Source organism: Acyrthosiphon pisum, chromosome A2 (genome assembly GCF_005508785.2).
Source record: "Acyrthosiphon pisum isolate AL4f chromosome A2, pea_aphid_22Mar2018_4r6ur, whole genome shotgun sequence".
Lineage (NCBI taxonomy): Eukaryota > Metazoa > Arthropoda > Insecta > Hemiptera > Aphididae > Acyrthosiphon > Acyrthosiphon pisum.
In genome coordinates, this window is record NC_042495.1 from 101,487,804 (window position 1) to 101,501,979 (window position 14,176).

Below are 14,176 nucleotides of genomic sequence, written 5' to 3' on the forward strand. Positions count from 1 at the left end.
ACTTGACGGCAATTCAAATCTGTTTTCAGAATTTTTATCGCTTCTCTTATATCAATCGGTATGTTTGACAAAAAACACGTCTGAATTCTTATTTTGCGCGTGTGTTAGACAAAGACAGGAAATCGCCGCTACCAATCCCCTTAATTATATATTTTCCATTATAAATAAGAATTAAAGTTATTAGTTGTCATGGAAAATTTGACATCTAAGGTTCCCCGTTTATACAGATAAATACTATTACTTCTTTTTGGTGCAGTTATTTTAATACCTATATTTTGTACATGTATTATGTATTGTGTAATGTACATGAAATTAATAAAATTCTATTTACACTTACAGAATCTACAAATAATGATAAACGTGACAGTATGTCACCAATTTTGCGATGCAATATCTCCAAATCCGGTTCTTTTTCATCAGACACTAGAGATTTTTTTGATGATGAGATAGCTGATCAACCAGCACTTATGTTTAGTGGTCCTCCATCAGAGTCTTGCAATGCAGAAGATATTGATGATGCTATATTTCGACTTGGAAACCATTCCAGTTGTAACAAAAAATGTAATTGTTTATAGATTTATTTACTTTTAAATATTTAAAATTTATTTTAAATAAAAAGTACAACATAGTACATGTTATACTAACAGTTAAATTATAATTTTATAATGATTATACGTATTATTTTTCCCAATTATAGCCAAATCCTTGAGAAGATCACTAAGTGCTGATGGGTCCTTAAGTGAGAGTCTCAACTCTGACGATCTGATGCTTGATGTTGACTATGATCAAACAGATGATAAATTGGTCGATCCTGATAATGAAGACCTATTGAAAACACTGGAGAGTACCAAACAAAACGCATTTAATGAATGGAAATCTTTGACATCTCCGAGGTGGGCATTGAATAATAATTACGTATTTACATGGTTTACATGTATGTAATACTATGTAATTATATAACAACCGTGTACAGTGTAGAGGAGTAGTAATGTAATGTAATATATACAATACAAATTACTCATTACACTGTAATAGATCACTAGATCCTACTAGTACCCACGGACAAATCAGTAAAAAATTGATAATATTAGGTGGGGGAAAAATATATTTCATTGTTGTATATGAATAAAGAGAGGCAATGTTAATGACCTTGGACGTGTAACGTACCTATAGCAGTGTTGAGTGTTCCACAACTGCCTGTATCTGAGTCATTAAACCGGTTAACCATACACTGTGTAGTCTGTTTTCCCGTCACTTATTTTTTCCTCGATTTTTAATAAGATAAGATCAAACCTTTCTCCTTACGTGTTTTCTTTTTAGCCATTTCACAAACACATCGAATAAAAACCATAAAAAAAAGCACTCAATGCATAATTTACATTATTCGTGTTAAAATTTCGAAATGATAAAAGCATTTAACAGGTCTAAACGAGTGTTTAAAAGGTAAAATTATTCTAAAGCTAGTAAAATTAAAATTAAATGTACAACAAAAAAGGATAATATAATATTTAAATTGAATATGCCTATTATCTGCAACCACAAATTTATAATATTTTTTTATATTTAACCTTTTAGAAACAGTAGTAGTTCACTCAAAGACGAAGTTCCAGTCAAAGATGAAACAGATTCTAAAGTAAGTAGGAAATTTAATTTCAATTCGTGGGCGGTATTGACAATTTTGAGTAATTTTGAAGTGGTTATTAGGGCAGCAATGGGGATGTTCTAATGAGCTTCGATCGATTTCGAGAGGTAACGGACGACATAGCGAGTATCAAGAACATGCTATTCGAACTAAACCGTGCCCTAATAGAGGTAATTTTGATAATATTTGTAATTATTTACAAGTGTTTAATCTACGAATTAATTCGTGTTTAATCTTTGATAATGATTATTGATTATATTTATATATAATAATTAATAACAATTGATCAATAAATAATTTTCTAATAACAAATTTTAGTAAATACTAAATACCAGCCTACATATTATAAGATACTATAACATTATAGTATAAATAAAAACAATTTTAAAAATAGATTTTAAAAATAGATTACGTCTATTTAAAATAAATAATAAAAACATTCGTGATCATTTCAAAATCCAAGGTCTATTTTAAGATTTTTGTTTACAACCATTTGTCAAGGTTGAAAAACCATTAATCTTATGTCCTTTAACTGAATTATTTAAGGATCATCATTCGACATTCACAATATTATTTTTTTATTTCGTATTCTTATATAGAAAGTGATTTGTGTGTAATTCTAGGACAAGCAAGATATAACCTACCCAGAAGACCAGGAAGTCCATTGCTGTTACGAGAATCAAATCTTGGATTTGAAACAACAGGTTGGTTAAATTATTTCATATTATACATATTAGATAGGTACATGTCTCCATTTATTTTCAAAATAACTAGTCACTGTCTTAAACTTTAATTAATAAATTCAAAATGTGTCTTGTTTTTCATTTTAAAACACCTCATTAAATAGAAAATACTTAGATAGAAGCATGATTTGCATGATTATTTTAATGCTAAGTAATTTAAATATGAGGGAAATATGTATTTTTAAATATCCCACTGCGTTTCGGAGACAAGTATGCATTTTCCTTGATCAGGAGCTGAGTTGCGGATCGTCCGTTTCAGATAGCTTATATGGCCCAACAAATGGAACAGAAGGACCGTACTATTCAAATGCTCAACGAACAGATAGCCCAACGACCACGGCCATCAATAACAACAATAGAAACCCGAAATGCTGCCACTCAAACAGACAGAGTATGTAATTATAATAATGATTATACAGGGTGATTCACCATGCATGCCCACCCTTTTTTTCAACACTGCAGTTAAAATCTGAGTTTTAGAATTTTTAAATTTACTTAAAGATCTTATTTTCAAATTCTTTATATTTGTTGTATTACTCAGGGAGTAGTAATGTTCATATCTTATACAAACATCTATTTTTCAAATGAGAAAGGTGGTTAATAGTGTAAATTTTTAGAGAATAATTTTCTGGGTATTCGTTTAGTATGTGACCTACCGGACCGCGTGACCTACTGTATCGGGTATTCATTTAGTATTCAATTTACGGACCAATAATTCATTTAAAAGCATTTAAATTAAAAACCATAAAGCTATATTAATAATTATTTAATTAATAAATTAGCAATAAAAATATAAAATAATACAAGATTACATTTAAAAAATTTCAAAATCAGTCAAACAAAATATCAGTTTAAAACAATGTATGAATACCCATTGGTACCTAGCAGCAGTAACAGTCTATAACAGCAATATGTCAAAACTATTCAAAAAATTTCATAAAATTATATTATTATAAAAAAATTGTATTTAATTTTTGAAATATTTTTAGCAATACATGTTTTGTTTATTATTTAAAAAAATGTATCTTACCTGTTTATAGATTGGTACCCGTACATTGCCCGTACTTAATATAGATAATTGTCTTGGTAGGTCACGTACTAAACTCGATTTTCACTCGTTAGGTCACATACTAAACGAATACCTTTTTCTGAAAACCATATGTTGTACCAAGATCAAAATTTGAACTAGTAGTTAGTGAGTTTTTTGACTGTGTACTTAGGAAAGGATAATAACTCAATGATTTTGGTTTGAAAGATATGGTAAGAAAAATGGGGTTTATGGTTCAAATGTTAGTAATTAATCCATTAATCCATCAATATTTTTAATTTTTAATATTAGTCTCAGTTTAATAACTTAGACTAACTAGATCCAATAAAATTATATCTTTTTTATATTTTTTTAAAACCATATTATGAACTATTACATCCTTAGCATATACAAACATTTTAATAAGTAATCACTGAGAAACTTCTTGTTTGACTTTTGAATCCATTAGATAATTAACAGTAAAAAAGAAGAGTTCTCGTTTGAAAAACAGAAGTTTGTATTGTTACAAAACACTCCTAAAGTAGTATAAAATATCAAGAATTTGATATTATTGTCTTTAAGTATATTTTATAGTTATTAACTGAATAAATTAATTTTCAAGGGAAAAATTAGGATGAGCAGTGACCATACTTGAAGAATCAAACTGTATGTTATATATATATTTATTTGATTTATTTGATTTTTTAAGTGTCGGTCGACCACAGCTCCAACATTATGCACATTCGATAGAGAAGGACAAGCAAATGGTCGTCCTGTAATAAGGTAACTAATTTTATAATTTTTTTATATGCCTATATATTGTATTTTTATTAAATATATGACTATTTACACGTGGAATATATGTTATGTGTTTATGCAAACAATGACGCGATTTCTGTCAACAATAGCTTCGCGTTGGGACAGGTAGATAAACTAGACATGGTGTTTTGTTTATTCGCAATGTGTGCGTTCGATTATTTCTGCTTGTCTATAATAATGCTTTGACCATCTGGCACTCACTCTTACATGAGCATGAAGGTAGTTTAAGTATAGGTTTATAATGTTTTTGTTTTTAATGATATTAATGAATAAGGGTTTGTCATTTTTAATGTCAATGGAATAAATTATGAATAATTTAATTATTTAATTATATGTTATAATATACCATAATTTACTATCTTCTTAATTTAATATTTTAAACTTATACTTAATTTACTTTATTAATCTTTATACATTAATTAATGTAGTAGGTCCTTTTTGTTTCATATAAACATTAATATGTAGTTAACATATATATTACTTATGCATGTTAGTACTTTTTAAACTACCTAACCATTATTTACTTCCCGCATTGCATGGTAATCTATTCCACATTTTTAAAGACGAGATACATTTTGAATTTAAATAATGGTAAATTTTACTAGTATGCACTATTTAAGTGATGTAATGATTTACAAAACCAATTTTTATCTAATTATTGTTTACCAAATAACTAATAATATATTAATTAAGATCTCGTGGTTATATTGTCATAATGTGTGATAAAAATTATTTGCTATTATAATGGTTCAGGGAATTGCCCTAAAAATGTTTATGTATAAATTAACATAATATAAAATAACAATAGTAGTGAAAGACAAAGAAATTAAACAATTTAGTAACCTTAGTAATCTTTTCACAATACATGTTTTTAGTTATTACATACAATTAATACAATAAATATTAAAACTTAAAATTCTATAAAACTAAAAAACAAAAATGAGTTCAAATAAATGTATTGAAATCTAATGTATCAATAAAAAGTAAAGCCAAGTCATTATAACATAAGACGTGTAAGACGTCTCACTGTATATTTAATTTTTTTAATTTATTCTTCCCAATAATTAATTATAAATAATGATAGTAACATTGGCTCTAGATAAAAAATATATTGTATTATGCATTTTTTAAAATTATTTATAGGAGTCAATTATTTTAACACAACAATACGTAAGAATTTAAATTTTGTTATTATAAATTTTTATTAATAAAAAAAAATCATTGAAATTATGTAGGCATTACATGCTCTTTGCTGGACGAAAGTTTTTATACTTTTATTCATTTCAAATAAATTTTAAAATGTACAATTTAAATAATTATTATAATAGTGGAAGAAAACCTGTTACCTACTTTACAAAACTATTTTAAACCTACTTTTGAGAGAAAAGAATTTAATATTTTAAACTATTAAAATTACTTCTTTAAAGTTCAATCTACTTTTAGTTTGCTACTTGAAACATAAGCATATTAATGTGATAGGATCACTCCACATAAAAAAACGCTTAGTCACTAGTATCATTGATAATAATGTTGTACAACTTAATTTAAATAATTTTTACTTTAAAATTTGTATCAAGCGAAGTGAAAAATTATGTTTAACTGTTATTAAAAAATGTAAAAAAAATACTATAAATAACCTGTTGATCGTTTTATTAATATCTCTATCAAAACAAATTCCAATATTTATCACATATTATTAAAAAGACACAATGGTTTTATACATTTTTAGGTGCAGTGACATGACAGAGAGATCAAAGTCTGTGTCGGGCAATCGCATACGTATCGGCATGCTAAAGCACAAATTTCTCATGGACGCAGGGCGTACGTTGCCGAACGTTTGATTCCTTCCATACGTTCTCTTCGACCAGTATTAACAAAAACATTCCATGTTTAATGTTCCATTAATAGTTAAATTTAAAACAAAAATTTAAATTACCATTTATTTTTTACAATTAATAAGTTTGTTTACGTGTAATATACAAGTTTTGTTTCCAAATGTACAATTTATGTTCTTTATATATATATATATAATTTATTTATTTTTTGTGTAACTTAAATGAGGGTTTCTTTTTTGCTTAAAATAAGTTATCTTTTTTCCACTTTACCAAAATCAAACTAGTCAATCTTTGTTTTGTTTATATGAATTATATATTTTGTTTGTGTTACATTCAATAACATTTTTCTAGAATAAAATTATTATGATTTAAACATAAGGGACCTACTTATTCCTTTAAATAATAATTATTTTATATTTTAAATGTTTTCATCAAATACATTAAACTTCCGACAATAGTTAAATTATTAAAGCGAAAATAAATAAATATTTAGTTTATTGTACCTACCTATGTATTATAAATATAGGAGTCAATGTTTATTATACTCTTTTAATTACTGTACTTAGTGATTATAAGATATAAATACTTTATTTATTAACTTTATTTCAAAGCTGTTATTATATCCTTTGAAATATTATGCCAGAACTTAATTGTTACTGTTTGTATTTTTTTTTTTTTTTGGTCGTTCTTGCTGTTCTGCTAGGTAGTCTTTTTGTATTTCAAGAGCTGTACAAGTTTTGTGATCTTTTTGATTAGCTTTATTTTATAACAATGTAAAAATATATATTACATTTTAAATAAATCAATATTAACTTTATTATTATACCAATAGCTCTCTGCACTCAATACCTTGTTAAATTAAATGTTATACGTACTGTATTTTCAGCTCTTAATTAATATTATTTTAATTTTTAACACTTAATATCTCGAAACAACTATTGCCTTATTTTTAGAATTTGAAAAACAATTCAATAATTATTGATACTGAATACGCCTTAAATATTAGATCTTCCATTCAAAATCATAAGTAAAGATTGATATAAAGCTTATGGTGTTCAATCGAAGATATTAGAAATTATTCAAAAAAAGGTACCTACTTACAACTTAAAAGTTACAAATTTCAAGTGAATGAAAAGAGTGAATATATTGTAGGTAACCACTGCTGTACAGTAGGTGTCGAGTACTCGAGCCTATCTAGTGTCTCGTCATTGAGTAAGTCGCTGTAATGTAGCTATTTTAACACCAATTATTGGTATAAGCATGTGTTCAATTTGAATTAAACTATAAATCATTGTATACGAAAAAGTAAAAACATACATATTGCTATTATGGTAATTTATTTTACTATTAATAATCATAGATAATATAATATCTTATATTATCTATGTTAATAATACGGAAAGTAGAATTCATTTTTGAAGAAAACTGCATTTATTATATTATTTATATTCATATCATATCATATTATTATGAACCTTTGAATCAATATTGACCCACCATAGAACTGTAAATAGGTTTGTTGGCAATAACATGCAATTAATCTAAATGTTTTGAAAATTGGATTGTGACATCGAGTAAGTTAAATATAATATGTGTGAATTTCAGATCTCCAACGAAAATATTTTTGTGTTACAATATTGTAAAAATTTCCGTTTTTCTTTAATTTTAATTTTGTTTTTCCTAGCCCTATTGAAAACTATTGGACATTTTTTACTTTTGACCCCTCCCCTCAATGCCATAAGTACAACTAGATTCACTTTCCTATCAGAAAAGATATTGTTCAAGAAAATCTAAGCATTTTTACTGTCCTAAAAGGTAATGACAGAAAAAAAAAACACATTGTAAAATCAATACATTCATATCTCCGCTCAGAATCTAAAATAAGAAACATATTGTAAAATCATTACATCTTTGCTCCGCTCAGAATCTAAAAACGAAAATGAGCCAGAGGACCGTTGCAACCGCGCCGAACAACGACACACCACACGCAACGTAATAATAATAAATAACAATTAATAAAATAAGTTATTACTTATCAAGTTATAACTTATTAGAATTTAGAATTAGACAATTAAAACAATTTGTTTCAATTTTTAAATTACTTAGTGAAAAAAACATAAAATATGCAACTATCCATAAACTATATTACTATATTTATTCAAAGTGAAATTTTTGAAGACATTTTAGAGAATAATAACTCATTATAATATTTAGTCTGAAAAGCAATTTTATTACTCAACAATGGCTACAAAAGGCAATCAATTAAAAATAGGTACATACAATAATAATAAAAAAATTGACTAATAAATTATAAAAATAATAATAAATGATAACGAAGACTAATTTCAAAATATTTCTTGAACACAATTTTTAATAATTTACCTAAAAAATGTAATTACATACTTTCATAATAACATAAATTGTTCAATAACATTAAAAATAAACATTAAAACAGCCATTAAACATAATAAATTTTCTTACATACATTTCGATATTCAATTTAATAATATTAAGCGCTAATAAAATAACAATGCAAACTGTTCTCATAGATTAATTATGCTTAAAATATGAAAGATACAATTTCAGTGGCACTAAATGTATGACAATACAATATATTTTATAAACGAAAAATCGTTAACAAATTTGAAAATAATAATTTAAAAATAGGAAAAAAAAACTTTAAGGTAAAGAAAATAATTATTTTCTTTCCAAAGGTATAAACAATAACAAAAATGAGAAAATAAAATAATAAAATCATCAAATAAGTAAGGTGAAAAAATTAAATTTCAATAAATATATTATTGATTTATTAATTTGAAGTTATTGTACAATATAATGGAGGCAATGATGCTAATGATTTTAAATTATGAAGTATTGATAATACTTGACATGCATTATTTTATAGTATATAAAATAATATGAAATAACTAATTAACTTAAATAATTTCCTAAATTATTTGAGCTGAATAAAAAAAAAAAAATTGTAGCATTGACTTAAAATTAAAATGTAATATATTATAAAGAGATCAAATTTAAAATAAATTAATAGGGCTGGGCTGATACTGATAGCCAATAATAGTATTAGCCAATATTGATACTAAGAGTTTTTTTTTTTTTGTACTGTTAGTAAAACAGATATAATGCAAGTTGCAGTTGCATATCAATTGGTATGTAATGATGGTGGTTATAACAATAATCATGTTTTAAAATATATTATAGAAATCATTATTTAATTAATTATTAAATAATATTCATTATAATTATTAATTATTAACAATTATCTTTACAGTAATCTTAGATGTTTAAATGTGTAACATGATTTATATCAGTTCATGGATCTAAGAAAATAAAATACTGGATAAGTTATAAATCGCGATATCAGATATCGGAAAACAGTGTTATCAGTCCAGCTCTAGAAATTAACTTACACTTTTAGTATTACATTTTTGGTTTGGTAAAAGAAAAAAGAAAAGTAAAATTGTGATGTGCAATACTATTCATAAACCTTATTGGTTATTCAAAATTCAAATACATAATTTACAATTTAAACATTGCTCTTAATGCACACAATTACTTAAAACAATAATTTAAATAGATTATAGAGCAAACAATTTTGATTAGGTAACAAAAGAGTTATACCCAAACACCATGAGGGTTCTTACTAGTAGGAGCAGCATTTTCAAGTTGCCTAGGTGATCCAATCATTTTACGAGTACTTCCAGGCCTTTGAGCTCCTAAACATATGAAAATTATTTTAAATATTTTTGTAACATGTAAACATATGAAAATTATTTTAAATATTTTTGTAACATGTTATTTTTATTATTGATAAAAATACTAAATTAATATTATTCAGTAAAAGGATTTACCTTCAAGAATAAATTTCAATTCATCTGGTGGTGAAATAGCTAAAGATTGCAAATTTGCTTCTTTCATATCAGCTACCAGTTTATCAACTTGCCTTTTTTTTTCAGTTATAGTTGTTTCTAATATAGCAACCTTAAATGAAAAATATTTTGATTATTTTACCACTCAAAATGCACATTAAATATTTATAATTACCTCTTTTCGTAGACTATCTCCAACTTGTGCTGCCATTTCTGTTTCTTGCTTGGCTCTTTCTACTTCACTTTGTAGCCGGTCAACTTCTTTTAAAATACCCCTTTCTGCTCTACGTTTCTCTTCTAGATCTCTTGATAACATTTTTTGTTCCAGTTCCACTTCTTCCATTAAAAGACGTATTTTGTTCTTACACACAAGTAACTCAGTTTCACAGTTAGACAATTTAGATCGTAATAATGTCATTTCTGATTTTAATGTTTTTTCTTGCTGACGTGCAATATCATTTTCTTCTTCTACTTGGCCTAAAAGTCTCAACTAATATACAGAATAATAAATCAATGTTGATTAATGTTTTATTATGAATCAGTTTTAATTTAACTAAAACTGTACCTGTTCTTCTGTATGTCTACCAGTGGCTTCAATTCTAGCTGCTTCCTGAGTCATAAAATCCATCTGATGTTGTTGCTCTCTAGTTTTACCTTCCCAATACATTATTTCTGCGTCATACTTTGTTAGTTCTGCCTGTTGAATGGATAACTTATCTCTCTGATAGTTTATAAGCCTTACGAGATCTTTATACTGAGGGTTATACATGACATTAGTGCTATTGCTATTATTTTCGTTCTGATATTCCTACAACAAATTATTAAAATATACAAATTAAAAATATAATAAAATACAAAATGTTTAAAATTAAATAGTTAAGTACCTTGAAAATTGTCTGTTTTAAACGATCACTACCCACAGTTGTGGGAGATATTCTTGCTGGGCTGACAGAAGGTGGAGGAGGTTCTCGATATGGTGGTAGTGCCCTAGTAACAGGAGGACGATAACTAAGGTTATCAGGCTTTTTGTTTGGACTAGTAGAGTTTTGCAATGGTCCATTTGTTGACGTTGAGTTCTGATCCTTAAGTAATAATTTATATTAACCAATAGAATTTTAAGGTAAAATAATGAAATTACTTTGTTTAAATGACTAGAAGTATTTGTTGGTGAAGTTGATAAAGGAACACCAGATGGAGTTGATGAAACTACTGTTAACGGTGCTGCACCACTTCCAGGTATGGTAGGAAGAACATTGGGTCTCTGTTGAGGAATTCCACGTACTACACCTACATTATCGGGTACGCGATTACCTTAAAAATATATTTACCATAGGTCCAGGAATCAAAATTATTTTTTAGTTAATAAAAATGATTATTTACTATAAATTAGTAAAGGTGTAGAACAAATTTAATCAAAATTTACTGAGGAAGAATCAAATCGCATTCAAAACGTTTAATTTTAACTTTTACTGTTGTTAAGACAATCTTTAGTTTAAATTAATATTTACAAAGACAATAGTAGAAGATATAATAAAAATTATTTAAATAAAAATCTATCTTTTAATTTGTCCAATATATTATATAAACATTACTCTGGCAATAAGGAGTAACTCCAAACTCCCTCTAAAAGGTAAGCAATTTATTATTTTAGAAGAGTTTATTAAGTAGTTAAAAATTAGGTTTTCTAAAAATATCAAAAATTCATCACCTAATATTGAATAAATTTTAAATTAACAGAGTATAATATATAAAAATATAAATCACAAAATGATACCTATCACACACACAGCAATTTATTATAGAAGAAAAATAAGAAGTTGGAACAAAACTTTAAAAAAAAAAATCTTCCAGATTTCATAAATAATATTATTGTTGATTAATTAGTAAATAAAATGCATACTATTAAATATTAATGATTTCCGAGTATCTTTATTCCTTTCCTGAGCAAAGTAAGGAACACTATCAGCCTCATTATACTTTGGATTGTTGGATGTACTATTTGAAGAGACATTGCCCGAACGTTGTAATATAAACTGCACATCATTTGCATATTCTCCCCATTTCATAAGCACCTAACAAAGAATTGAAGTATTAAACACATTAGATAACAATTTATTGAATATTATATTTTTAGAAAAAAAAAGTTGAACACCTACAGTTACTGGATGGTCTTGAGGTGCAAGTAGACGTTCATTATTACGCCATCGTTCAATCAGAGTAAATCGGCCAGTCTTTCCGGTAGCATGGGCTAAAGCATACACAACATCCTGGGAAAAAAATGAGATAGCAAAAACATTCCATCAACATTTTACAAGTAACTTACTTGACAAGTTGTTGATTCAGTAACACCACACACAACCCGTTGAATTCCTTCAACCCAAACTTTAAGCTCCATGATATCAGCTTTGGAAAATTGCAAATATTGTTAAAAGGTTGTCATAGTATAATTCTCCACTCATGATTGCTAAACACAATAAATAATGTCATTTGAGAAATCAAGACAAACAACACCAAGGCATCATTTATGCAAAAATTAACCAATGCCTGTATCAATAGGGCATGGGTAAACAAAATGATACAAGATATACCTATTTCAGAATCAAAACAACTTTCATGGCATTGACCTAGAGAATAATATTAATTAATTGCGTAGAGATTTAGAAATCAGGGTCAAACGTACCGTAATCATTTTGGGTGTTGTGGGCTGGGATAACGCCGTATTATATTGAAATTGAATTATCCATAAGCTAACTTCTAAATTCCAACAATCAAATCTAATGGCTTTTCTAATCTAATCTAATTAAATAATATTGATGAGTTGAACTTTGATGAGAACAATGAACTCTATATAGTCTCTGATAAAGATAATAATATTATCCCAAAATAATAAATATAAAGTTTTTTTTACATGCTTACATTTTGATAGAAGACAAAAAAATATTGTCTTATCGCTCACACTGAATAATATCAAGGAGATTATATTTGTGCGTGGAGTTCAAAATTAAATGGTTAATAAAAAAATAAACAAACATTTTAAATTATAGACCACAGAAATACAGAATATATGAAAATTGGAAACCTATAATAATATAACGATGATTTAAATATAATATTATAACTAACTATACAATTAGTTACTTAAACCACAGAATATATGAAATATATATAAATATATTGTTATTTATTTCATATATTCATACTATCCAACTACCGAAAAAGTGTATCTAGAAATTCGCTAGACTAAACCGGTGTGAAAAATAATGCACCGGGATGTTTGGACCATATCATTTACATGGTTCATTATCCCGGTGCGGGATAATGTGGGATAATTTTAAACCGGTTAAGTCTAGCGAATTTCTTAAATGTCGTTGAAAAATACTAATAATACTACAACCGCGAATAATATTTAAAAATCAGAACAATTTATTGCTGTGACCTAAGTACCATTATTGTTATGCAATTGGAAATGTCTATTGAAAACGAATCTAAACGAAACTCCAGCTGAATACTAGAACTTTTGAGTAGGTATGAACTATATGAAATATGAATTGCATGAATAGGCGCGTAGGTATTGGGTGTGTTAAGAGTTACGAACATAATATTATATGTGGGCATTTACCAATAGAGGTTTCAGTTCAATGAAGTTAACTTGCTGCATGGTTGAATTTTAAACAATAACAACAATGAGCGCAGGTAGGTATAAATGTATAATATTACTATTTATAAGTAGTCGTTTATCAACTTCAGAATTTATAAAATATAAATATATGTATATAATATATTATATTATATGTCATAATATGTACTAAATAATATAATACATAATAAAATGGTTTATAATGTGTCGAGTAATGCGTATATAGTCGTCAGCGGCGTATATAGGGGGTGGGCCTAGTGGACTGCAGCCCCCCCCCCTCCGAAATTACAATATTTTTAAATAGAACAACAATATATTTTATTAGGTACTATTATAAGTTGTAATATTTCATAGCCAGTTGAAAAATTACAAATATGAATATATTTATAGAAACTGTTAAATATATAGTAGACAGTACTACAGTAGCATCTAAAGTCTAAGTAAAAGATACATTGATAGTAGATAGTTTCTATCTACTATAGCCCACCTCAAAAATTATTTCTATATACGCCACTGATAGCCGTATATAGGTGGCAGGTGCACATGCATGAAGTGAACATGAATCATATATTGATATAAGTGGGCA

At 26.8% G+C, this 14,176-nt stretch overlaps 2 protein-coding genes across 18 annotated transcripts in view; one reads left to right on the top strand and one right to left on the bottom strand.

Moving 5' to 3' along the window:
- LOC100569092 (putative leucine-rich repeat-containing protein DDB_G0290503) overlaps positions 1 to 6,891 on the top strand; it is an 89,342-nt gene extending 82,451 nt beyond the window's left edge. For 5 of the 14 annotated variants that reach the window (XM_029489238.1, XM_029489237.1, XM_029489245.1 and 2 more), the window contains 8 exons: positions 340 to 561; positions 698 to 893; positions 1,576 to 1,633; positions 1,705 to 1,812; positions 2,266 to 2,346; positions 2,645 to 2,776; positions 4,122 to 4,195; positions 5,961 to 6,891. In XM_029489238.1, coding sequence (XP_029345098.1) covers positions 340 to 561; positions 698 to 893; positions 1,576 to 1,633; positions 1,705 to 1,812; positions 2,266 to 2,346; positions 2,645 to 2,776; positions 4,122 to 4,195; positions 5,961 to 6,072 — 983 coding nt within the window. In that variant the 3' untranslated portion in view covers positions 6,073 to 6,891. Of the gene's footprint in view, positions 1 to 339; positions 562 to 697; positions 894 to 1,575; positions 1,634 to 1,694; positions 1,813 to 2,265; positions 2,347 to 2,616; positions 2,777 to 4,121; positions 4,196 to 4,320; positions 4,337 to 5,374; positions 5,402 to 5,960 lie in introns of those variants that run through there. The other 9 variants (XR_003839406.1, XM_029489243.1, XM_029489240.1 and 6 more) reach the window with 9 other exon arrangements.
- Positions 6,892 to 8,273: 1,382 nt separating this feature from the next.
- Positions 8,274 to 12,826, bottom strand: LOC100161184 (ras association domain-containing protein 8). 4 transcript variants are annotated; one of them, XM_001946735.5, is made up of 10 exons: positions 12,634 to 12,826; positions 12,277 to 12,417; positions 12,110 to 12,220; positions 11,854 to 12,025; positions 11,092 to 11,264; positions 10,838 to 11,035; positions 10,519 to 10,761; positions 10,129 to 10,443; positions 9,936 to 10,065; positions 8,274 to 9,800 (listed from the first exon to the last, which is right to left on the bottom strand). In XM_001946735.5, the coding sequence occupies exons 2-10, from the start codon at positions 12,346 to 12,348 to the stop codon at positions 9,700 to 9,702; spliced, it is 1,515 nt and encodes a 504-aa protein (XP_001946770.2). In that variant the 5' UTR covers positions 12,349 to 12,417; positions 12,634 to 12,826; the 3' UTR covers positions 8,274 to 9,699. The 4 variants fall into 4 exon arrangements, with proteins under 4 accessions (XP_001946770.2, XP_008184522.1, XP_029345116.1 ...); XM_008186300.3 differs by having other exon boundaries at positions 11,092 to 11,240; positions 12,634 to 12,811; XM_029489256.1 differs by lacking the exon at positions 12,634 to 12,826 and adding an exon at positions 12,542 to 12,561.
- Between the last annotated feature and the right edge of the window lie 1,350 nt (positions 12,827 to 14,176).

Coding starts and splice junctions, on each gene's coding strand:
- LOC100161184 (XM_001946735.5), bottom strand. CDS start 12,348: ATGGAGCTTAAAGTTTGGGTTGAAGGAATTCAACGGGTTGTGTGTGGT. Junction 11,036..11,091: donor CTTCTAGTCATTTAAACAAA/GTAATTTCATTA, acceptor TTATTACTTAAG/GATCAGAACTCAACGTCAAC. Junction 10,066..10,128: donor GAGATAGTCTACGAAAAGAG/GTAATTATAAAT, acceptor TTTTCATTTAAG/GTTGCTATATTAGAAACAAC.